This window comes from Sylvia atricapilla, chromosome 22, assembly GCF_009819655.1.
Source record: "Sylvia atricapilla isolate bSylAtr1 chromosome 22, bSylAtr1.pri, whole genome shotgun sequence".
NCBI classification, from domain to species: Eukaryota; Metazoa; Chordata; class Aves; order Passeriformes; family Sylviidae; genus Sylvia; species Sylvia atricapilla.
This window is the reverse complement of record NC_089161.1, coordinates 2,466,564-2,490,624: the sequence shown is the minus strand read 5'-3', so window position 1 is coordinate 2,490,624 and position 24,061 is coordinate 2,466,564. Positions and strand designations below refer to the sequence as shown.

Here is a 24,061-nt window from a genome sequence, read left to right as displayed (position 1 = left end):
TCTGGCACAGACACACCATTCCGCTCTCATTAGTGACAGTAAGTGGTTGCTGGGGCCAGACTTCAGAAGCCACATTCTCTATTCCCAACCTGCTCTGCTGAAATATCCTCTCTGCAGGGTACCTGCTCCCTGCCAAAAGCTTGGCAGCACTGTTTGCTGAGTCTTGTGACTTTTATCAGGAGACTCATAATACTTCGGGCCTTCAGCAGGAATTCACATCCAAGCCTCATAATTCTATAAAGAGAGAAAATGAATTCTATCAATCCAAGGTCCAAACGCTCAGTAAAGGAAAAAAATCTATCAAAATGCTTTTGCTTTTACTGGAAACATCAAATTGTTTTTGTCAGACCTCTGTGATGTTCAGCCTATTTCTTGGTTCCTCAAAGCCCAAATTTTGACATTTGAAAGGCTGGCAGCACTGCCAGACCCACAGAGGTGCAGCGCCCGTTGTCAGAGCTGAATCTCACCATCTCCCAAAAATACCACCCAAAACCAAACAATGACAGAAGTGCATGAACCCAGCAGCTTCAGTTTGCTGCCCCCACTGCATTGTCAGTGACAGGCTGCTCCCTTCCTTGGCCAGGGCAGGGGAGGGACTGATGGGGAGTTCCAGAAGACTTCCAGGGAACTCCCAGCGAATTTAGCACTATCTGAGGTGCTTGGGAGAAACCTCAAACCCAGCTGGCAGCACGTGGGAGATCCCTCAGCCCCATGCCAGAGATGGGGAGCAGCAGCATTTCCAAAACCCCTGATAACTCAGCACTGAGCGCCGTGAGCCCCAGGAAAGGAGCAGAAGGACAGGATACGTGGCGTGGTTATTTTAGCCGGGTTTGGAAGGAGGAGGGTGGTAAACACTGAACATGGTGGCTCCCGCCAAGCCTGCTCCCAGGGCAATGTGTTCCTTTGAGACATAATTGATTCCTGCCATCAGGCACCAGCCTGCTCTCCCCCAGGGTCAGCGCTTTCCCACATCCAACCCCATTATCCCACAGACCATGCCTTTTGTACAACACACTCCAGCTATTCATGTGCAAAGCAGCTGTAATCCCCAGACCTTTCAGAGTCAATATACCAGGAAATAATAAATCCCTCTTGTGCACTCTTGAATATGCCGAGAGGTGACTTGTGGGAATTTCAGCCGGGCAGAAAAAATAATAAATTCTCCTTAATTTTTAATTATTTGTGATACTCACTGTAGAAGGACTATGTCATTGGGGCATGACTACTTGGGGGTCACCACACATGCAGCTATAGAAATTGCTTTTGCCTCTTACAACCCTAAAAATGCAGATCAAGTTGTTTCAGATGTTTCTTAATGATCAAAGTCCACTTTCCTTCATTCATGCACCTGGGAATGGCAGTATATTAAACATTCTGGATCTGAAGAAAAACTAATTAAAAAAGGTTAAATCTGTGAAGAATGTACTTTACAGTATTAAGACTCCTTTTTAAGTGGGTTCTGATGTCTCAAGGAGGCAAGATAAGGCCATGTTAATGACATTTAATGGAATGTTTCATACAATAGTTCTAATAACATAACCTTTTCCCCTGGAAGAGGCAGATTTCCCTTGACTCCTACTCCACTGGTTCACATGCGGAGTTACGATTCCCCTGTGGGAACAGAAGCCGATCCTGAATAACAAGTTTTACATGGTTATTTCTTTATATATTGCCTTCCAGCCAAACAATTTTTATACTATTTTTTCTGTAGAATGTCACATCACTGAAAGACCTTGAGCAGACTATGATACACAGGATTAGGGTTAGGGTTGGGGTTAGGGTTGGGGTTAGGGGCAGGGTTAGGGGCAGGGTTCTTCATGTGAGACACCAAAGGAAGCAGTGGCTCTTCAATTAAGAACTGTCAGAGGATCATTAGGGGTCACCTCAAACAGGTAGTTCCTTGTCTTTTCACACCTTGGCCAAGAACCTCCAGGGAAGAAGTTGTGAGAACATGAGGATGATAAAGGGATGTTTTAACACGCAGGGATTTGCTTTGTTGGAATCTGTGAATCTTAAGCGTTAGATCAGGTCCACCCAGCAGTGAAGTACAGACCCAGTAGTTTACAAAGGTTCATAATTTTGAATAGAATTCAAAGATAATATTTCCCAGTCAGGTGTGTCTGCCTGGAACAGTGTTATTGCTGCTGTGTCCCTCTGCGGTGCTGCCACCAGCACATTCCCCATTAAACTGAGATCAGATCTGATTTGATCCTGACCTCCCTCCGTTTTCCCGGGGGAAAAAAAAACCTTTCCCAGCACTGCTCCCAAAAGACAGGGAGAAAAGAAACCCCTCTGCAAGACAGGCAGAAAAGGCCCTCTCAACATCCCCAGCACTGCTGCTCCTCCACTCTGCTCCCTGAGGTGTCCCCAGTGATGCCAGAAAAGCACAAGGGCCACGTGAGCCCCATCCCTGCCTCTCACCAAAGACACAGGTCAGCTCCCAGTTCCAAGAGGGCTCTGTGGAAGAGCTCAGCACCACTCTCCCGTTTCCCAGAAGAGCAAACTGAGGCACAGTAGAACAAACCGGAGCCTCAGGATAGCCTGAGCTGCAGCTAGCTCAGCATTCCTGCAGCCACCCCTGCATGAGCCAGTGTCCCTGATCCTTGTCACCCCTTTTTCCCTATGCGCACACAGCCCAGAGAAGCCCCTGGATGGTGAAACATGCCCATTTCAGCCTTCCTGGGTGAAAAAGCCACAGAGTTCATGGTGCCCCAACAGAAGCACAGCTCCACAAAGGGGTTATTAGCGCCAGGCTGTGTGGGTTTGGATTTCTCTGCCTTTCCCATACTCTTCCCCCATTGATAACATTTCTTGCTGGGACAATAGAAGTGTGCCTTGCAACTACTCCCGACATTAGTGACGGTGCTTGAGCCTGAATGATTTAAAGGGAAAGAATCCAACTCCCAAAAGACCATCTGGCTATCAGTTCTAATACAGCAATAAAGGTCAGGGCTTCTCAGGAGTTGGGAAAAAGATGGGGTTTGACACTGAAGAGTCTTCAACCAGCTTGGTCCGTGCCTACCTGTCAGCTCCTGGCTGCAAGGTCTGCCGGCATGGCTCCCCTGCTAGGAAAGGGATAACCCAGGATATCAGCTCCTGGAGGAAGGCCAGCCAGAGAACACAGGAAAAGAGGCGACACCTCATTAAAGCTGGCAGAAGCTGGGACATGGTCTCTGAGCTGTGCCTTATTTTGTATCATAATCCTTTGACTGCTTCAAAGTGTTCATGAGATGTCTTGTCTCCTGGCTTTCCCACAACGCAGGGAATAAAGGGCTCCAAGGACAACATCTGCCCTTCACAAAGAGCTGAGTCCATTCAGGCTGCTACAATGAGTCCCAATCGCTGCCTATTGCAGTGACACCTCCCTCCTTCCTGTCAACTGCCCATTACCCTCGAGCTTCATTGCGGTATTTCCAAGCAAGAAATTCTTCGGCTTTCTTACCTCACTGCACACTTCCCTCCTCCCTTGCCGTGCCCAGATGCTGGCAGGAGGAGCACACCTCTGCCTGGGGCACCCCGGCCTGGACCCACACATGGCAGGATGCAGCACAGCTTTCTCCAGGTAGCTTCTGGGTTATTTTTGGTGCTGCCTCGAGGGCTGTACCCAAGCAGATATTTTACTCACAACACAAAATCAGAACTGACCTCCAGTGCCCTCACAGCTTCGGTCTTTTTCTTGCCTTTATCGCAAAAGAAATGGCTGCTTAATTCATCCCGATGTTTCCATGCAGATACAAGGAAGCAGCACATTTTCCAGATAAAAACATGGAGTGGGGATGACATGCTGATGGTTACACAGCGAGACAGGTGCATGGTGTATGAGATCTGACATTCAGAACACTCAGCAGGGCCAGGCTGCAGCAGGGTCAGGTCAGAACCAAGCACACCTGAAATCTAAGCAAGAAGCAGAACCAACCTCCTTGATGAGGGCCAAAGATGAGCCTCGGCTGCTAAATCCCATTCATGGCCCACCTCTGGTTTCCCAAGATTTCCCAGGATTCTGGGTTGAGCCTCATACTATCCTTTGGCCCATCTTAACCATCATTCCTGGATATGGAAAAGATAGATGAGAAAAAGGAAAAGCAAGAGCTACAGGGGTGACTCTGCATGGCCCAGCTCTGCTGGGAGGTGTGGGCTGCCCTTAGTGGGGACAATGGGAAGAACAGTGATGCAATGGGCTCACAGACCCTGCTGTGTTATGGGAAAGAGAGAAAATGGGGTTACAATTCTCTCTAGTTATTCTCACCGTTGATCCAACAACCATTTTAAAATGTCCAGCCAAGAAACCTGTGGTCACACTTCGGGTCACCCATTAAAGTGCAATGACTGGATGGACACACACGCAGAACTCCCCCAGGCTCTGGGATGGGCAGAGATGTCCCTGGGGCTGTTGATTTGAACCCTAGCAGGGCTGCCCTCCCTTTCCCACCTTCCCCCAAAAGCGTGCCTCCTCCACGCCATGACTGTGCCTGGCACATGCGGGGTCTCAGGAATGCCATTGATCCCAGCGCAACCAGCTGGAGGGTCGGTGCTTTCCCAGCTCCCCACGCCCGCACACTCCACCAGCAGCGTGGGCAGAAGGTTATTCTCCCCGGGGCATTGGCGATCAATGTACCATGCACTAATGGATGCTTCCTCTATTGTCCCGCTGCGGGCCTGGATTGGCTGCGGGGCTGTGGGAAACACCGGCGATCCCGACACTCACGTATCTGCCCCGGCTCCCCGGGTATAAATAGAGGCAGTTGGGAGCTGCCAAAGCATCGCCTCACGCTCGGCACAGCAGCTGGCTGGGGTCTGTGCCCAGGGCTGAGCGCTTGGAATGGCTCCCAGCAATGCTCTCATGGTCCACATGGAGGAGAAGCTGCTGCCAAAGGAAAAGAATAAAGTAAGTGAGCCCAAGAGGGGATTGGAAAGGTTGGCCTGCCCCTAGCAAATAAATATGACATGGGAGAAGAGGGGGAAGTGGTCTGGGGTGAAGCAAATATGTTAAAGAGAAGAGAGAGGGGGGTTATATAGATTTTTAAAAATTAAAATGAGTGGGGAATGGGTAGACAGCATCACACAGCTCTCTTGGCAAAAAAAAAAAAAGCATCTTTGAACATGAGTGTATCAGGGCACCAGAGGGGAATTTGGGTCAGGTCTCACAAAATCCCTGACGATCTGCTCCCTCTCTCACAGCTGAGGAAGCCGGTGGTGGAGAAAATGCGCCGGGACCGGATTAACAGCAGCATCGAGCAGCTGAAACTGCTCCTGGAGAAAGAGTTCCAGAGGCACCAGCCCAACTCCAAGCTGGAGAAAGCCGACATCCTGGAAGTGGCTGTCAGCTACCTGAAGCAGCAGAGCCAGCTGCAGGACCAAAAAAGTGAGTGCAGAGCAGGTATTGCACAGCTGGACCTGCTCCCAGGGCTGTGCCCTCCCAGACACCCCGAGGCAAGCAGGGGCTGGAGCATCCCAGCGCCAGGCACATGAAAGTCACTGCACAAATCATCACCGTGTTTTGGTCATGATTTTAACCCGCTGCATTTGCCTCTCTTTCTCTTTCAGCATTCATCCACAAGACCCCAGAGCAGGACTTTAACAGCGGGTACCTGCGGTGCCTCAAGGAAGCGATGCACTTTCTGTCCTACTACGAGCCCAAGAAGGAGACCCAGGTCCAGCTCATCAAGCACTTCTGCAAGGCTCAGCTCGGTGCAGACACCTCATACTCTCCAGCTCTGCGTGGCTCACCCCTGTCTCCCTGCGTGTTTCCCAGAAAACAGCCTGCCCAGAAGAGCGTGGCTGCTGCTCCAACCATCTGGAGACCCTGGTAGACCTGCTGAGCTTTATTCCCACGTTTGGCTACAAAAAAACTAGAGGGACCTGTGGTTTATTAGTTCCTCTTTGAAGTAGGAAACGTTGCTTTCCAAGAGTGGGAAGAGGGGGTGGTTATTGTTTTTCTGTCACCAGAAATGAGGGTCGCTGGGTGGTTTCCCTTCATAATGAAGGACTGTGGGTGTATCTTGCAGCAAATTTGTTGCTTTTATTGGTGGCTCCTGGGCAAAGACAGGACCAAGTTCTGTGGTGATTTAGAGAGCAAATGCCCTTTGGTTTCCATCACAGGCTGCCGAGCCTGTGGCTGTCAGTGGAAACCTTTCTGCTGACTGCCTGGGTCACAGGTTCAAGTGCTCCATTGTCTCTAGATAATGTATTGACCTTCCTCAAGAAGGAGCCCTTCGGAGAATGTATTTTGTATCATAAAGAGAGGATTGAGCCTTTCCCTTTTGAGTGAAAGATGTTATTAAGAAATGCTTATTCTTCTGAAGCTCCTCTGCTATTTTTAGTATCCTTCTTACAGAAAGTTGCGATGATCACGGAGAGCTCTAGGGACAATTCTCTTCATGTCACTTTGTGCTGCTCTCATTTGAGGGATAATTGGTGCCTTTTGTAAAGGAAATACCTCTGCTATACCTTAAGGAAAAGGGGGAGGAAGGGAGGCAATAAGTACTTTATAATCATTCACTGAGCATGCTAAGGAGCTTAAAAAGCTTTTATAAAGTTGTGATGTATTCATCCTGTGTGATGTTCAACTTCACTGTACAATACAATAAAAATGGTTTTAGACATTAATGCTTTGCTTTGGAATGATTAAAAGGGCTGACACTGCTGGACTGGGTGCATGCAGACTCTTCTGCAGTGGGGGAACCATGAGGAGGTGTCAGTTCTGAGCCCCTCACTCCAATACATGAAATAGATCCGTGAAATCCCTTTGACAGAACAGGATCTCAGATCCTGTAAGGAAGCAACCTCTGGAAAAATCATCAAAAATCAAAAGGGAAGTGAAATTGAAGTGAGGTGCTGAGAAATGTCAGCCTTTCAGATTTAACAGCAATCTATTCAGCCTCCAACAAAATCACTCATTCCACAGCCACTTCATTACCCCCACTAATTTTTCCACCAAGCTGAGATCAGCCTTATGATTTCTGCCTGTTTGGGAGGGAGTATAGTGCAAATTTCCTAATAACTTCCAAAGAGTTGGGCACCAGCTTGGGGAGCTTTGAAACTACCTCCAATGGGGTGAACTAATTTTTGCTGTCTTAATTTTATGACACAAATTCTGTTAGGCTCCCTTTACTGAAGTGAAATTAGCCCACATATGGCTAAAATTATAATTAGATAGGAGAGATTGAGGAAGCATTTCCTCTCCTGAATTATTTCCTTTTATTTTACCTTCTCTTCAAAATAAATCTGCAAAATAATCAGTCCACAAACCTATTCTCTAACCACAGTAATTCGCTGATTTGGGTTTATGACAGGGAATGCTCTCTTTCTTCCAGAGATACAGGAACAGCACAAAACACATTTGGTCAACGATCCAATTTTCCTCAGATTCCCTGGGAGAGGTGCCCTTGAGAAGCTGCATTTTAAGCACACAGGGTTTGCTCTCAAACAAAAAGAAACACTGAATACCTGATCTTGTCAAAAGCACGGAGCAACTTGAGATCTGCTCAGCTGACAGATCAAACTGCATCCCACACTGAACCTGCCCAGTCCTTGTTTGGTTTGTGATGAAATGCTCTCTTAGCCACACAAAAAGGCCCCAAAACCCAAACAGCCATGTCAGGGATGTGCTGCTCTGCCTCATTTTGGGCCATGGATCATTTTGGTTCTTATCTGTGCACAGATTGGTTCAGTGCTCTTCACCTCTCTGCCAGTGCAGCACAAGGCGGGTTTGGTACAGGTCTCTACCAAAGCTCCAGATTTATTCTTCCTAATGAACTGCTAAATAATTCACAAGAGATATTTTTAGGTTTTATGGTTGCTTAGCGAGCTTGAAGGAGTCACTTCAACCTCGCTGTGCTCAACTTGTCCTTGTCAATTAGCACAGGCTTCTGAATCCCAGCAAAACTCCAGCTGTTGTCCATGCCCGTGGGGTTTTACATCAAACCTAATTAGGGCGGTTTGGGGGAGTTGGGGCTCAGCTGGAGTGCCATGTGCCCCAAAGGCCACCCCAGCCTGATGTGCAGCGCTGGGAAGAGAGCCACACGTGGCACAGGACGGGCTGCTGCTCTTCTGTTCTCAGTGGGATGGGATTCCACTGAAGGAAACCGCGTTTGAGGGTCACAGCTGGCAGCACCTCTGCAGGGCGTGTAAGAAAGAGTGTAAGGGGGAGAAACAGTGAATGCCTCCCTGGGCAGTGGGATGGGACCAAACCCCACCGGAAAAGCTGCTTTTTGTGGTCCAAGCACACCCTGGTGCAAGTGCTCCCCTTCTGCTTTTCATCAAGCACCGAGTTGCCCCTCCGGGCTTTAATTTACCAATTAGCCCGGAGCTAAAAGCCAGACCTCCGGCCTGCCCGGCCCCCGCACAGCAAAGGTTATGTTTACAATTTATTAATTATTATCACTTCTCATAATTGAGCGGAAAGCTTCTTAGGGCTCCTGCGGCCCCTGGGGTGACTGTCCCCTGCTCCCAACACATTCCCACCCTTAGGGGAAGATGTTGTTTATTATGCTGATCCCACAGCTCAGGAATACTCTCCTGACAAAGCCCCTATTAACCTCAGAGTGTGGGCCTGAGTTTCTCGGAGTTTCCCACACTTTCTTCCCTATTTAGGGCATTCAGAGGCCCACAAAGGAAGCGTGCCTCACAACAGCCCACATTAGTGACGCTTTTTGGCTCCGCATTGTGACGACCAGCAATTCCTGTCCCGATGGACCATCTGGAGAGCTATTTTCCCAAGGAGCACATTGATCGATCCGTATTATGCGAAGGTCCTTTTAAAACTTGGGAACGTTATGCTCTTTGACACTAAATAGGTGTCTCAAGAGGGGTTGTCAGAAAGATTTTAAACCATTTAAGGAAGGCACAGGGAAGAAAAAAAACCCAACATTAAAAATGGCAATGATTTCTTTAAAAACTCGCTCAGTGGCATCTGGGAGACAGGCTGGCACGAATGTAGGAAACGGACTTAAATAAAAGTGCTCTAAAATTGGTGCAAGCCATGGAGTTGTGTGCTGGAAGCACAGCCACAGAGGTACAGGGCACTGCTTTTTAAATCTGTGCGACACAGACAAGCAAAATCTGGGTTTCCACACTCTTTGCTGGTAGTCCACCCTCCTGCAGACCTGTTGCTCCATTGCAGCACACTGAGTTCCCCTCCATGGAAAATTAGGGACCGGGTGGGTTGAGAAAGCTGCCAACTGGAATTACAAGCAGCAGCAGCTTTTGTGCAAACTGCTTGTGGAGTAAATCTACACCTGGGTGGAAACCACCACCCATAAACCAGGGGCAGAAAGGCCCAGTAGCAATTCCTCAGGGCAGAGGACATCCAGCTGTTCTGATTTATGGATTGTCATGGACACCAAGTTATAATGACGGATTTGGGGTGGCTGGATGGTTTCCTGGATCCCCTGTGGACGTGCCTCAGCTCACAGCAGTCCCACAGGTTCCCACCACAGCTCGGGGTCACCGGGGAGCAGCTCCAGTTGGAGAGGATGAAGCTGGGAAAAGCCAGGGCTCCTGCCTGGCATTGCAGAGCTGTGGGGACAGACAGGGACCGGCAGGGTGTGATTTTGGAAAGAGCATCTTCATGAGGCAACTCAGGATTTGATGGGGTTTACAGAGGAGCAGCCTCTGCCCACAGCATCTCCAAATCTCACACTGCCCTCCAAAAAAGGGAATTCTTGAGTCCCGTTGTTCAGTCAACTCTACGTTTGGCAATTTTGGGGATTTGTCTCTTTTAATCCTACATTCCCAAAGCGGGGAGAATCTTATCTCTGAGCCTCAGACAGCCCAATTTTCTGGCTCTGCAGCAACAGTCCAACACACAAACTCCTTCCAAGGACATAAAGCACGGGGATGAGGATTTGGAGCACAAACACGTTGCAGGGGGACACACTGCTGCACTAACAGTGGGATTTTAAAAAAAGACCAAAGTGAGCAAACTAATGACAGGCTTTTAATAAAGACTCAATGGACTTCCTTCAGCAGAGCATGATTTTTTTCCTTACTGAAATTCTTGCAGGAACTGCATTCTGCCCTCCATAAGGAATATACTGCAGGGACAGCCCAAGTCTAGACAATTTATTATTCACAACCATCAGTTGGGAAATGCTGTTGCCGTTAAGTTTTCAGGTCTTAATAACCAAACCAACCAGGGGGGATATTTGCTTCTCTCACCCCGCAGCAGCACACAGAGGGCGGATGAAGCAGGCACGGGGGAATGGAAGATTGGTGATCCCTTTCCAAGGGAAGGGAGTTTGGGAGCTTGTTGTGTGCGGGGTGCCTGGTTCAGCGTTCCCATCAGATGGTGCGAGCCCGCAGCTCCCAGGATTTCCCGTTCACGGTGTTAAACTGCCGACAAAAGAAGTGTGCCTGGGAGGGTCCTGGGGAGAGCCCACGCCCGCGGCACCATCTGCCCGGCCCTTCAAGGAAGGGATCAGCCTTTAATCAGTGGGAGCTGCTTTAGCCCTTTAGAGGCCGGCGCATTGTGCTGCGGACAGCGTGGCGTTCTTTAAAACCGCTCATTTCATATTTCCAGGGCTGAAAAATTGGGTCAGAGCTTCCCTCCCCTCTCCCCGTGGCCGCGGCTGCCGCCAGCATCCTCCTTCCCATACGGTGCGTGGCAGGACCTGCTGTCCCTTCATCCCACGTGATGCCGGGAGGGATCCAGAAAATCCCGTGCATCGCTTCCCTCTGCTGTAACAGCCCAGACACATGCCGCCAGGGATAGCCCCAGCTCCGAGGAATACTGCAGATTACAAGCTGACAAAATAATTCAGAGCACTGATTTTGAATGGGACTCATGGTCCGTGGTCAGTTATAGTTTTTGACAATCATCAAGAATTAAAATTGTTGTACCTTAAGTGATCCATCTAAACATAAAGTGTCCTTGGGCTGGGGAGGGAATACGCCTGCCTTATAGAAATCCACGAGGATTCAGGCACTGGAAAAGGCTCTAAAACCTTCAGGTTACTAAAGGGTTACAGGATCATCTTTTGCAGAATTATATCTTTTTATTCACCAGCCCTCTGTGTGCTGGGACACTTTGCTATTCAGGTGCCCACAGACACAGGTTTGGCCCTGAGAGGGATGCTGAGGGCGGGTGGAACTGGCTGCCTGCAAGTGACAGGTAAATGAGAGGTTTCCTCTCTGATTTTGAAAGGCAGACACAAGAAATAAGCAGGGTTTTCATCAGTGTTGTAGTTGTAAGAAACAGGTGTTCAAAAACTGCGTGAGGCCTCCCATGCCTGACTGACAGATCCTAAACATGACTGGGTTTGGACTGGGTTGTGCTGGAAGGGGCAGCAAACCTGAGCTGGCAGCTTAAAACAGCCTGGAAAAAAAAAAATACTGCTACAAGGCAGCTCCAATCCAGGATCTTGTCTGGTCCTTTCCCCTTCATTACCTGTGGCACAGAGGTGAGAAATCCCAAGACTGAGCGAAGTCACAGGAGGGCCTCACAGCTGTGGTACATCCTGCAAAGGGGATAATACAGCAAAATAATAGGCAAGAACTGACTTTTCACTCCGTCTCAGTTGTCTGTAAACGGGAAATATATTTAGGTGGAGACTCAGGAACAGCGAGGCATTTGCAAAGTGGCATGAAATTAAACAGGACGTATTTGGGAAAGACATCACAATCATTACATGTCACGGGCTGCCGTAGGGAAGCCCAGATTACCCAAACAAAAGCAAGGAAGAGCTCTGGGTATAACTTACAGAGGGCCTTTAAACAATAGAGAAGAAAATATTTCAAGCTAACTGTTTGAAGGGCTCTTCCCTCGATTTTAGTCTCTCGTTGCCTGAAAATTATCTGGTACTGTATTCATCTAAGCACGGTTTAATGTCAATGAAAGGGTTTAGTCCCTCTAATTCTGCATCTTTCCCTTTTCAACCTCTCTTTGGGGCGCAAGAGCATTATCTCTTCCTGGGATCAGTGTCCTGTGCTTAATTTCAGCGCAGCCTGGGAAAAGGCGGCACATTGAGACGCTGACGTTCCCAACATCAGGCAGGAGCTGGATGATAATGACGGCGAACGCTTTCCCACGTTCCCTGCCCAGCGCCGCGATGCCAAACCCTATTGTGTCCCACACCCCCCAGCCCACCTGCTCCTTTGGGAGCGGGGTATTATCCCCAGGCAATTCACAGTCAATTTGCCATGCTGTAATGGATGCTTTCCCATTGTCCCGGGCACGCACGGATTGGCTGGCGACTGTGGGAAACTCCGAGTCGCTCCGGACCCAGACTTTTGTATGCGGCCCCTGCGTATAAATAGGACAGATCTCGGCTCCCTGCTCCACTCCGAGCTGAAAGCAGCCCTTGGGATAACGGTGCTCTCTCTCTCCCTGGACATCCCATGGCCCGGAGGGACGCACAGGGTGAGTATCTATCTGCTGGAGAGCCGGGAAGGGCCGCACCCTGCGGGGTGTTGAGAGCTGAGGAGGGAAAGCCTCGCTGCTCACCTTCCCTTCTTCCCCTTCTGTGTTATAGCCCCGGGAACCCCGGATCGGATTTACAGAAGTGCTCCTGGAGAAGGGATTTGAGAGGCGCTAGTTCAACTCCGAGCTGGGGAAAGGCGAAATCCTGGGGGCGAGCCGGGACACGGGCGAGGTGAGTGCTTCCCATCACATCCCCCGTGCCTCTCGCTGCCTTTTCCTTGGGGGAAAACTCCAGCCGGCGCCTCCCCGTGTAACACTTCTCTCCCCTCCTGCCCTTTTAGCTTTTGCAGCCCCTGCCAAGAGCCCGCAGCAGGATGATGCAGACGGGCAGTGCCCCGGAGCGGCTCTGCAATTCCCGAACTCTCCGTTCCACGGGCGCAGGAGCTCGGGGGAAGCTGAGCTGTCACTGCCGGGAGCTCACAGGTGGCACTTGGGGACTGCTTCTTCCTCCTCACCCACCCGCAGCCACCGGCCTCCTGCAGCACCAGCAGCATCGAAGTGATTCCAAAGCCTCCCGAGGCACCGGCAGTTCACGATCCCGTGATTTTTGGACGTTTCCCGTATTCCAGAGGAGACCGTGACTTGCTGTACAAGTCGCCCCCGCTCCTCTCATGAGTAGGGAAGAATGTTTCCCCTTTGCAGGTCATTGCTCTGCTCGGATGTGAGCTCCCCTTCTCTCGGAAGGACTGCAACGATTCCCACCGCGTGGAGAGAAAGTTGTTCTGAGGGAGTGTGAGCTGTATCCTCCTGCTGGGAGGGCTGGAGAGGCTCTTCGGAGCCGAACGATGTCTGTTCTTAACCTCTGCGAGGTTGTCCATGTACCTCTGCTGGGAAAGCTGTAAGCCCCGGGAGGGTCAGAATTCCCAAAATTGTCCCTTCGGGAGGAGCCTTTGACTCCTCGGGGTCCCAGGGCATCCACATCTGGAATGCCCCGGGGTCTCACCGGACACATTTGGGAACCTGGCCTTCCCACGGTGCCATGAGAGGTTCTATAATATTTATAGTCTGTACTGAGCACGCTCTGAGACTGGTTAAACCACATCCCAAACTATGTAGAGGAAATTCCTCGGGATGTCTTGCTCACGAGCCAGGGCTGTTTGTGAGGTTCAGGATGCGTGTGTGCCTTTTGTAAAGGCAGGAGCTCGTTTTTATGTCCTTATAGGACTGAAAGTTACGGCTGTGCTGTCGATTATAAAAGAAATATTTATCAAAGTCTTTCATGAAAGGCAGGTGTATAAATTATATTTATTTTTTGGTACCTTTTTGCCAGGGGAAAATGGGAATTTGTTACTGTCCTTGGAGGATGTTATGATGTGTTCTGTGCAAGCTGCACCAATGTATGACCTTTGCCAGAGTTATCTTGAACATCAGAAGTTGCAGAAACTTTTAACGGTCAAAAATAAATAAAAATCTGGTTAATCAATCCAAAGTTATTCTTCTTTTCTAAAGTAGTTTTTACAGCTGGTTTCGCTGTGGTCAATGGACACGAGACAGATTTCAGTGAAAGCAGAGATATTCAGATTTGACATCGAATTTCCCCACCAGTGCTGTGTCCATTAGGACTCCCTGCAATGCTGTTTTCCATAGCTCGGGAATATCAACCCAGCTCTCTCTATGTGAGACAAAAATAACAGCAAACTGTAATTCAGAGCCAAGAAAGGTCACTGCAAGGGTGAAAAAAAAAATAATCATGGGATGGTTTGGTTGGGAGAGATCTTAAATATCACCTGATTCCAACCCCTTGTCACAGGCAGGGACACCACACACAGAAAGTACTTTTGATAAAGAGATAAAGTTTTCCGAGGCACTTCACGGCACAATTCACATTCCTGGAGATGTGTCCGGGTCACAGAACTCTTGGAAACACTCAGGGGGTTAAAATTCAGGGGTTTGGCTACAGGGGACAAGGGTGGGTCTCTGCCCGTTCTCTTCGGGGTCTCTCTCCCCATGCCCCCCAAGTTCCTCCCCCAGGGTGTCACCGACCCCACCAGGGCTCTGTCCTTGTCCCCCCTACCTCGCCCTTTCCCAGGTCTCTGCCCTGGGGTCTCTCCCGTTCCCCCACGCTGCCGAAGAGTGTCACCGACCCTTCCCCGGGGTGCCACCGACCCCTCCCCGGGGTGTCCCCGACCCCTCCCCGAGTGTCACCGACCCCTCCCCAGAGTGTCCCCGACCCCTCCCCGGGGTGTCCCCGAACCCTCCCCGGGGTGTCACCGAACCCTCCCCGGGGTGTCCCCCCTACTCCCCCCAGAGTGTCCCCGACCCCTCCCCGGGGTGTCACCGACCTCTCCCCAGAGTGTCCCCGACCCCTCCCCGAGTGTTCCCAACCCCTCCTCGAGTGTCACCAACCCCTCCCCAGAGTGTCCCCGACCTCTCCCCAGAGTGTCCCCAACCCCTCCCCGAGTGTCCCCGACCCCATCCCCGGGGTGTCCCCCCCCGCTCCCCCCGGGCTCTCTTGGCCCCGCCCACCGCGGCGCCTCTCAGGCCACGCCCCCGCCGGTGGGAGGAGCCAAGGCGCGCTCCCCGCCTGAGCCCCGCGCCTCCGCCTCGTTGCCATGCAGATTTATGCGCATACATTTGCATGCCGATGAGGCCGGGGTGAGGGAGGGAGCGGGTCGCGTTCAAAATGGCGGAGCGGGGCGGGCGCGGCAGCGGTCACGGCAGCCTGGACAAGAGCATCACCCTCCCGCCCGACGAGATCTTCCGCAACCTGGAGAACGCCAAGCGCTTCGCCATAGACATCGGTAACCGGGCGGGGGGAGCCTGCGGGGAGCGGGCGGCGGTGGGGAACGGGTGGCGGCTCCGGCCCCGCTGAGGGGACCCGCGGGGGGCCGGCCGCGCGCGGGGCACGCTGGGAAGTGTAGTTCCCCGCGCCCCGCGTGCCAGCGCGGGTGGGCGCGGGCTCACTACGGCTCCCGGCGGGCTGCGCGGTTTGGGGGCGGCGCGGGGCACGACGGGAGCTGTAGTCCCGTCGCCGGGTGCCGGCGCGGTGCGGGCGGGGGGAGGCACTACAGGTCCCGGCGGGCCCCGCGCGGGTAACGGGCCGCGGGGAGCCGGGCGGGGCGGCCCGGCCGGGGCTGCCCTTGGCGTCCGAGGGGGGACGAGGAGAGCTCGGGGGGCTCGGCCGGACCGGCCGGGGGCCGGCGGGACCGGGGGGCATCGGCTGCACCCCGTCAGAGCGCTCCGGGCCCTGCCCCAGTGCGCCAGGCCCGAGCGCGGAGCCCCTCGGCCGCCCCCCGCCCCAGGCCGCGGCCCGCGGGATGCTGCGGGCGCTCCCTCGGCTCCCCAAAGCGGCCTGGAAGAAGAAAAAGGGCCGGGGACGGCGGCTGTGGCACTGCCTGGGCAGGGCAGGACGGCTGCGGGGCTTGGCGTGGGTCGGGGTCTGTCACTGCTGCCTCAGTCAGCCCCAAAAACACCCGCTGCCCTGTGCGTACAGCCCAGAACCCCACGGTCCCGATTTCACACATCCTGAGCCGAGGGACAGGGTGACACGCGTCAGGGTGACACCTGCGCGCCACAGCCGGGAATTGTGCAGGGACAGGCTGAGCCTGTTCCCAGTTCCATCCGTGCAGTGGTCAGCAGTCGTTCTTTGGACACTCACTAAGCCAAAAATGACATTTCACGCGTTTTCCTTCCGTTTTACGGTCTCGATGTCAGTGGAACTTTTTAGGAGAAAAGGCAGGGAAAAGAAAACCAAGCGATCAGCCCTCAGGTGAACACTGCTCTATGTGGTGGAGACTCAGGGACAGAGGGAAGAAAACTTGCACCATACCAGAAAACCTTGTCGTGTCACCAGTTATTTCAGCCCCTCAGGAACTGCTGGTTCCGTGCCTGTGAAAGTAACAGCCAGGACTGGCCCTTTGTGCAGGTCAGCACGGAATTAGAGTCGTGGGATTAGTTATAAAACCTAGTTACATGTCTCAGCTGGTGTTCTGAATGGATTTAAATCTTTACAAACCGGGAGAGGAAGGGGATAATGCACAAAGCACACGGCTCTGCATACCGTGGATCTGGTGATGAATTCCTGCAGCACCTGTGTCATTGTCAGTGTAAATTCCAACAGGGGCTTTGTGATCCTTCAGTGTGGAGGGGTGGATGGAAGCTTTTCCATAAAAAGCTGTGCAACCCCTCACCTCTAAGCACCAAGCCCTCACCTTTTAGCAGAACAGACCGTGGGGTTTGTTTCCCAGAAACCTTAAAGCACTGCCTGGAACACTGAAATCAGATCCAAGGTCAGGGAAGCATTATTGCTTTTGTTACTCTAAGTGTCTGTCCATGGTCACTCTACGTTGGCTTCACTTAAGTTTTCCTGGAGTAAACTGCCTGTTTTTCTCCTACAGGTTGTAAATATTTTTCTAACAAAAATATTTGAGCATGAAAGAGCTGACAGTGCTGTTATGCAGGCAAAGCTACACACTCTAGGGATTATCTTTCACCTCTGCTGCTTCATTTCTTGGTTATTATTAGGCAGCAGAGTGCAGTGTCACTGAATTTAGCCATCATTTAGGATCTAGGTTTTTATTTACTTCCAGGACTTTATTGTTAACCCACTAGTGGATCACAGTTACCCTCAGACCTGGAGCAGTGTGGTGGAAAACATCGAAGTTATTCAGTGTAACCCCAGAAATGCACTTTTGCAGGTCAGATGCAAAGACAGGGCAAGGGGTTGAGTTCTGTGTCAAGGAGAGTTTTATTGCCACGAGCAGACTGGAGGCCTGAAGGGGGTGATGAGGCTGCTCTGCTCAGACTTGCACATTGGTAACATCTCCAGCTGCTGTGTGCTTGAGAAACATCATCACTCTGAGCATTCTTTACCCCAAAGCCAAGACCAATCTTGCAAAACAATTACTCAGTACAGAGGGTCATTTTCTAACCAGCCATGAATTTGCAGACTTGTCCCTAAAAGCAGGGTAAGGATATTATTTAGGTGTTGCTGCTGAAACACTGTGCACGTGGGGGGCATTGCTCAGTGGAGAAAATCTTGGAACAGACTTCAGAGGTTTCATAGAGTTTCCAAACAAGGTAAATAACTGCAGCACATGTACTGGCCTGGCTAATTAATAATTGCCACTGCTCATGGTTTGGGCACAAACTGAATTTCTGGAGCTTTTCCCTCCCTTGATGCTCTGGGGGTTAACCAGACCAAGCAGTTCCTCAGTAAAGGTTCTTGCTGTATTTCTGTTAATTCTCTCTGGCTTTATCTGAGGAGATCTGGAGAACCAAGAGCTGACATACACATAAGTTCTATTGTTTGCTCCCATTAATCATAACTTGTCATTTCTTTATGAACAGGTGGTTCATTAACCAAGTTGGCTTATTACTCAACTGTACAGCACAAAGTGGCAAGAGTGAGATCCTTTGATCATTCTGGAAAGGTGAGAATTCCATCAGGGATCAGCTGCTTGTGAGTGACTCACAGGAGTGAGTTTCTAGAACAGGAATTGTATCCAAACCCTTCTAATAACTTGTTCTATATCAAACTTTTTGGGAAGTGTTTGTATTGCCAGGTACAGGAAAATAAAATATTTATTTTCCAGACAGTAAGGGTGGTACTTTTGTAAGAAAAAAACAAACCCTGCTCCTGTGCAGACATAACTTTCCTAGTGCAGAGGGATTTCCTGCACGTCAGCTGCATGGGAGAATTGATTATCTCAGCTTAAGGAGAATTAAGACCTGTGAAACTCTATTCTTCTTTGACATAGCTTGAGGTGTTATGTTTAATAGCATTAACACAGTTTCAAGGGTAAAAAAAGCACTAGTATTGATGTTTAGTAGTTCAGCATTTAACCTTGTTTCTGCAAGAATGTCCTCTAAGAAATCCTTTTCTCTTTTAAAGGACATAGACAATGAACCTTTGTATGAAATATCTGTTCAGGAGGAGATTACAGCTCGACTTCATTTCATTAAATTTGAAAACACTTACATTGAAACCTGCCTAGATTTCATCAAAGATCATCTTGTCAATACAGAAACAAAAGTCATCAAAGCCACGGGTGGTGGTGCCTATAAATTCAAAGACCTTATCGAGAAGAAACTGGGGTTGAAGTAAGTGGAACTGCTTTTTTCTTCTGTAAAGAATTCGCTTACACCTACTCCAAAAGCTTTTATCATTTTCCTGGGCATGCTCAGAGGTAATTCGTGTGACAGTCATTTATTGTATAGCTCCTACCTAAACTTCATGCAAAGACTTGCAGGAGAACAAAGGGCGGCCCCGTGAATTTACAGCCTCATAAATTTACTGTTCAAACACCTTTATCAAACACCAAATACTAAAAAGCTTCTACTGAAACCTGCCTAGATTTCATCAAAGGCCATCTTATCAATACAGAAACAAAAGCCATCGAAGCCACTGATGGTGGTGCCTATAAATTCACACCTTCTACGCTGTAAGTGTAGAAACGTTAATTTACCCCGATATTTAACGTCCCTGGGGAGAGCTTCAAGGCACCTCTCCTGCTGTGTTCTGTGTAGTACATTCCTCAGCCCCTGAGGGCCTGTGCTCGTCTTTCACACTGTCTTTGCAAATTACTTTCTTCTCCTGATAAGCTGGACTCTGTTATCTGTTTATTTCACACCAGCCCCCTTTAGCACCTTCTTGGCTGTTACTAACTATCACTTGATCGAGATAAGGAGGCACTTTCCCCTCTTCTCTCACGTGGTGCACCTGGGTTTGGTTTTTATTTGGTTCTCACATACTCAGTTGCTCCCCAGGTCCAAACCAGAGCAGCTTCTCCGTCGTGGAACACACAAATCATTCTGTAGGAGTTGAGATGAGTTTGTGCCTTGTTTGTGTGTTTCCAGCAAGCCTCAGGATATTTCCTGTAAGAATTTCCATAAATCAATAACAGTACAGAGACACAGAAGTCAGTGTGTGTTAGCTGACTTATCAATCATCTTCTCTAAGTTTTATATCACATTCCTAGACTCCAGACTGGGGGATATGTCCTGTTGTGAATCCTGCTACTCTTGGGAGAAGTCTCTTTTTCTGTCTTTGCTAATACAGTTGTAGGCTCTTCCCAGTCCCTTGAATCTGTAATTAACAACTGCTGAAATGTCGAGGGGGTCTTTTGTGCTTTATTAGGAGGCAGGGGAAGAGCAACAGTATTATTATTATTATTATTATTATTATTATTATTATTATTATTATTATTATTATTCCATGTCGGGAAATTGTTTTCTGAGGTTAATTTCCAGCTAAGCTTCCTGACCTACTTTATGGCAGGGGCGCACAGACCATGAAAGGAGCAGGGCAGGAAAAGAGCAGTGTAAACAAGCAAACAGGATTATTTGTAATGACAACAGGATTAAAATTACTGTGTAACAGAACTCCAGCGTGGAGTTTTGGCATGGCAGGGGAACACCAGACCACGTGCAGTTGGAGGTTTCATGTTTCCAGGGAGTTGGACTTGTGCCATGTGGTGTGAAAATTCCCTTCTGCAAAGTCAGTGCAAACTGCTGCTCCAAAAGCAAACTGCCTTATCAGGAGGGCTGGGACATTTATTTAAGGCTTTTTTTTTCCTCTCCCTCAGAGTTGATAAGGAAGATGTAATGACCTGCCTAATTAAGGGGTGCAACTTTGTGCTGAGGAACATCCCCCACGAGGTGTTTGCCTACCAGAAGGATTCAGACACGGAATTCCGCTTCCAGACAAACCACCCCAACATTTTCCCCTATTTGCTGGTGAACATTGGCTCAGGGGTCTCCATAGTGAAGGTGAGTGGTGGCCAAGATGCTTCCTTGGAGATTTGATAAAGGTGATCTGAAACCTCTCACTGGTTTGGATTTTTACTTGTTTCTTCTTGGGTAATGTAAGGTTTAAAAAGAAAATGGTGCATTTTTTTAACATTTAGTTCTGTTAATTGCATAGTTCTGAATGCTTTTCCATTCACTATTTTTTTTAATTACATTTAATTTGATGTTTACAGAAGTGGTTACATTGCCTGATGAGGAGAAAGGATGTCAGATCAAAGTGATTTTTGATGTTTGTTTTGTCACACTATTGAAGAGATCAGGTTTAATGTCTACATTTAGCATTAGTTGCCAAGAATTAAATACAAAGATTTCCAAAACTGCTTGTGCTGTATGTGCAACGTGCCCTTCTCACCTGCCACTTCCACAACAGAAGGATTCCATCTCCATTGATTCCACAGTTCCAAAACCCTGCACACTCTGACCTTTAAACCTGTGTTAAACATTATAACAGGACTTTCTAAATAAATCTGCCTTGTGTCATTCACAGGTAGAATCAGAAGACAAATTTGAATGGATTGGAGGCAGCTCAATTGGAGGTGGAACCTTTTGGGGTCTTGGAGCTCTGCTCACCAAAACAAAGGTATCAAGTGTCTGTTTTAAGTGGAGTGGGATCAAATTAAATGCTGGGAGGAAGCCTGAAATGTTAGAATGTTAGGTAACAAGGCTGAGTCTTGGACTTCTGTTCGTATTTTTGACACTTCTAATGCATAAAAGGAAGCTTTACATGGAAAAAGATACTGGTGGAATATAGGGACAAGAGTTAGAAAATGCTTATTGTGACCAGAAGCAATCCTGCTTAGGGCTCAAGGACAAGTGATGGACAAGAGCCTCCTCAAAGTGGCCTGGTAATGTTTTATTCTCTTTTCAACCCCAAATGCCAGCCCAGTTCCTGCAATACTGTCTGCAGAAGGAAGCAGGGAGCACACAATTGCTGCAGAGTGTCTGGGAGCTGAGAGGGGAAATTTTGCCTCATGGTTAGCTCCTTGGTTGCCAACATGAGTTTAAATCCTGATGAACAGGGCCTGATTTAGTCCTGCTCAGCCCAGCCCAGCTCTGACATCCTGCTGGGCTTCCCAAAGGGCCATGTGCCTTAAATGAGTGTCCTAAATGTCAGCAGTGTAGGAAAAGCTACAGTTACATATGCACCAGATAAGAAAATGTCAAAGGGAGGGCACAGCCTGGGCTGTGCTTTTTGTTTGATGCTCCTAAAGAAGAAATCTTAGAACTTAGTGCCTGCTCTTAATTCTCTCTTGGTTTTGTAGAAGAAATTCAAGTTAGCAGGCTTATAAATTAAGTATTGGGATAATGAGCTTGCCTGCAAGTCTAATTTCAGGGGCAGTGGCACATCTTGCAACAGTAAAGGCACATTGAGATTTTTTTCTCAAACTTCTCTTTTATTGTGCTTTAGGAGGACAAAATTCTGTTTCCTCCTAGTTTCTGTGTTTCTGACTTCCAAATTGGGGGTGCCATGAGGGTTCTGACTGTTTTATGTTTATGCTGACCCACCCTAGTTTTCAGGGGAAATTCAACAAAATATCTGCAGATAAGAAAGAGATTGTTTGTGGTGTTCATATTTAAAGGAGCTCCACTTAGGATCAGTCTGTTTGATCAGACAGGGACTCTGGATACATTTTGGAATTAGAAATAGCCTGTCTTTGGCTGGCAGGGTTAATTCTAACACTGGGTTTGCTCAGTAAAGATGCTGCAGAACTCTGGCTCAGGTCAGCTGTAATAACTGTGCTTCTCACCTTCAGAAATTCGATGAGTTGTTGCAGCTGGCCTCAAAGGGCCAGCACACCAACGTGGACATGCTGGTGAAGGACGTGTATGGAGGAGCCTACCAGACCCTGGGGCTCAGTGGGAATCTCATTGCCAGCAGCTTTGGGAAATCCACCACAGCAGACAAAGGTACTGGGATTAAAAAAGATCTACCCAAACATCTCCTCTGGCTCTTGAGAATCAACTTTATACTGATCTGACCAGCAGAGCTGAAAAGAATCACCAGCTTCTTTCATGATCTTGTGTTTTGCCTGCACATTATTGATTAAAAATACCATGCTTAATAAGCAGACACTAAAATTTTCAGTTTGGGATTGCCCAAGCCAAGGGAGAATTTACAACTAGCTGTCTGGTTAGCCTGGGGTTAATTCATTCCTGTGGGAAATAGATGTGGTTTCTGGGCTTCAGAAAGGCCCTTTGGCAGTGATTTACTACAATTTGCAGTTTATTTTCAGTATCTTAATGAAGTGTTTGCAGTGCATCTCAGGCCAAGACGGCTGGATGAACCCTCACCCGTGGTTCCTAGAGAGAAAAAATGGATTCCTGCCATCCAGGAAGTTTTTTTTGGTTTTTTTTTTTCAAGAAATATTTCACGTAGGCTTAGTGAGTTGTGGTGTTTTTTTTTTTTTTTTTCCCTGATATCTTTATTTTTTTCCTGGTATTTTTTACTGATATCTCCTGATATCTTTATTTTCCTGATATCTTCCTGATATCAGGATTGATATCCTGAATCAAATCACTATCCTTCTTTGTTAGAAGTACATTTTATATGTGAGGTTTTTCTAGGGGGTAACATTTTACTTCTGCACACATAAGGAAAACTGCTCCAACCCTGGATTAATTTTATTTTTCCCAACCCCAAGCTCAGTTAGAAAAGCACAATCCACTTGAGGAGCTGCTTCTGTGTGTGTGTGTGTGTGTGTGTAATTCACTTTACTCTTCCCACCCTTCCAGAGTTTTCCAAAGAAGACATGGCCAAAAGTTTGCTGCACATGATCAGCAATGACATTGGGCAGCTGGCCTGCCTCTATGCCAAACTGCACAACCTGGATAAAATCTATTTTGGAGGGTTCTTTATCCGGGGCCACCCCGTCACCATGCGCACAATAACCTACAGCATCAACTTCTTCTCCAAGGTAAGGAGAACACAGGCTTCCCTACACCAAAGTCAATTTTTAGGTATTTTTCTAGGCTGTTGGGATACCTTAATAAATGAATTTGCACATGAAGTAAGCTTAGAAGGCTGCTCCTTAGGTGGGTAAGGCAGGGAGGTGTTGTGGGAGGGCTGAAATCAATGTGAAATGCCTGGGAGTTGTGTCTGGCCCTTTTTTTTCTCTCTCCCTACCTCCCTCTCTCTCTTTTTATTATTATTTTTTGATTGACAGTCTGTCTTGTAGCTCCAAGTAATGAGTTTCCACTGTGTTCTTAGATAGTCACCATCATTATTCAATTCCTCTTGCTGATTTGCATCTTTCCACCCCCAGGCCATGCAGTGTGGGGTTGTTCTGCTGAGGCAGTTGGCATCAGTGGGGTTTTGTTATTAAAGAGAAAATCAAGCCCCAGATCAACCAGGCTGAAGTTCTTTGCAGATTTTGAAGCTGTGGAAAATACTGAAGATTTTTGACTAGGACAAAGGTCCAGTCCACAAGCTCATTAATGGTTGCTACAGGCAGATTAGTCCTGCACTTTGGGAATTTTATAGAGTAGATGACACCATTTTTTTTTCTCATCTCAGTGCTTCATGCAAGAGACTCCTGTGTGCTGCTTCTCCCCCTCTTTATTTCACCATTGTTGTCCCTTTCTGTAAAACTTACTGAGTTCCAAGAAAGCTGTTGCAAAACTGCAGCTTTAGGTTGTTGTAAGAGACACTTTGCCAGGGATTCAACCCCAAATCTCCCTGAGAGCTGGAGCTGCTGTTTCCCTGTAGCTCCCCTCAGGGTGAGCTGTTCCCACAGTCACTGCTGAATTCCTTGGAAAAGGCCATGTCTCACCCAGCCTGGGACAGCTGAGGGGCCCTGCTGTGAGGATGGAGGGCTCTCCTCCCCAGCATTCCTGTATTTTGCATTAATAATTGGATTATTTGGATGGGGGAATGCTTCCCTGTGGGGTAATGCA

At 48.8% G+C, this 24,061-nt stretch overlaps 2 protein-coding genes and 1 long non-coding RNA gene across 5 annotated transcripts in view; 2 read left to right on the top strand and 1 right to left on the bottom strand.

Annotated features, from left to right (window-relative positions):
* Nucleotides 1-4,630: 4,630 nt before the first annotated feature.
* Nucleotides 4,631-6,593, top strand: HES5 (hes family bHLH transcription factor 5). The gene is made up of 3 exons (XM_066334570.1): nucleotides 4,631-4,885; nucleotides 5,179-5,362; nucleotides 5,545-6,593. The coding sequence occupies exons 1-3, from the start codon at nucleotides 4,820-4,822 to the stop codon at nucleotides 5,808-5,810; spliced, it is 516 nt and encodes a 171-aa protein (XP_066190667.1). The 5' UTR covers nucleotides 4,631-4,819; the 3' UTR covers nucleotides 5,811-6,593.
* A 7,040-nt stretch (nucleotides 6,594-13,633) lies between these two features.
* Nucleotides 13,634-15,125, bottom strand: LOC136370675 (uncharacterized). Its single transcript, XR_010745225.1, has 2 exons — nucleotides 14,991-15,125; nucleotides 13,634-14,082 (listed from the first exon to the last, which is right to left on the bottom strand). It is a non-coding gene; the product is annotated as an uncharacterized lncRNA (long non-coding RNA).
* PANK4 (pantothenate kinase 4 (inactive)) overlaps nucleotides 14,898-24,061 on the top strand; it is a 19,315-nt gene continuing 10,151 nt past the window's right edge. Inside the window, exons 1-7 of one of the 3 annotated variants that reach the window (XR_010745224.1) lie at nucleotides 14,898-15,159; nucleotides 17,708-17,790; nucleotides 18,252-18,460; nucleotides 19,945-20,128; nucleotides 20,655-20,747; nucleotides 21,922-22,075; nucleotides 22,901-23,082. Coding sequence is in view for 2 of the 3 variants with exons in the window: in XM_066334195.1 (XP_066190292.1) it covers nucleotides 15,042-15,159; nucleotides 17,708-17,790; nucleotides 18,252-18,460; nucleotides 19,945-20,128; nucleotides 20,655-20,747; nucleotides 21,922-22,075; nucleotides 22,901-23,082 (1,023 nt within the window). In the remaining variant the exon portion in view is untranslated. The remainder of the gene's footprint in view (nucleotides 15,160-17,707; nucleotides 17,791-18,251; nucleotides 18,461-19,944; nucleotides 20,129-20,654; nucleotides 20,748-21,921; nucleotides 22,076-22,900; nucleotides 23,083-24,061) is intronic. The other 2 variants (XM_066334195.1, XM_066334196.1) reach the window with 2 other exon arrangements.

Bases quoted from the DNA above. Each gene is read 5' to 3' on its own strand.
- HES5 (XM_066334570.1), top strand. From the start codon at position 4,820: ATGGCTCCCAGCAATGCTCTCATGGTCCACATGGAGGAGAAGCTGCTG. The intron at 4,886-5,178 runs GTAAGTGAGCCC...CCTCTCTCACAG, and splicing joins TGCCAAAGGAAAAGAATAAA to CTGAGGAAGCCGGTGGTGGA. The intron at 5,363-5,544 runs GTGAGTGCAGAG...TTTCTCTTTCAG, and splicing joins CCAGCTGCAGGACCAAAAAA to CATTCATCCACAAGACCCCA.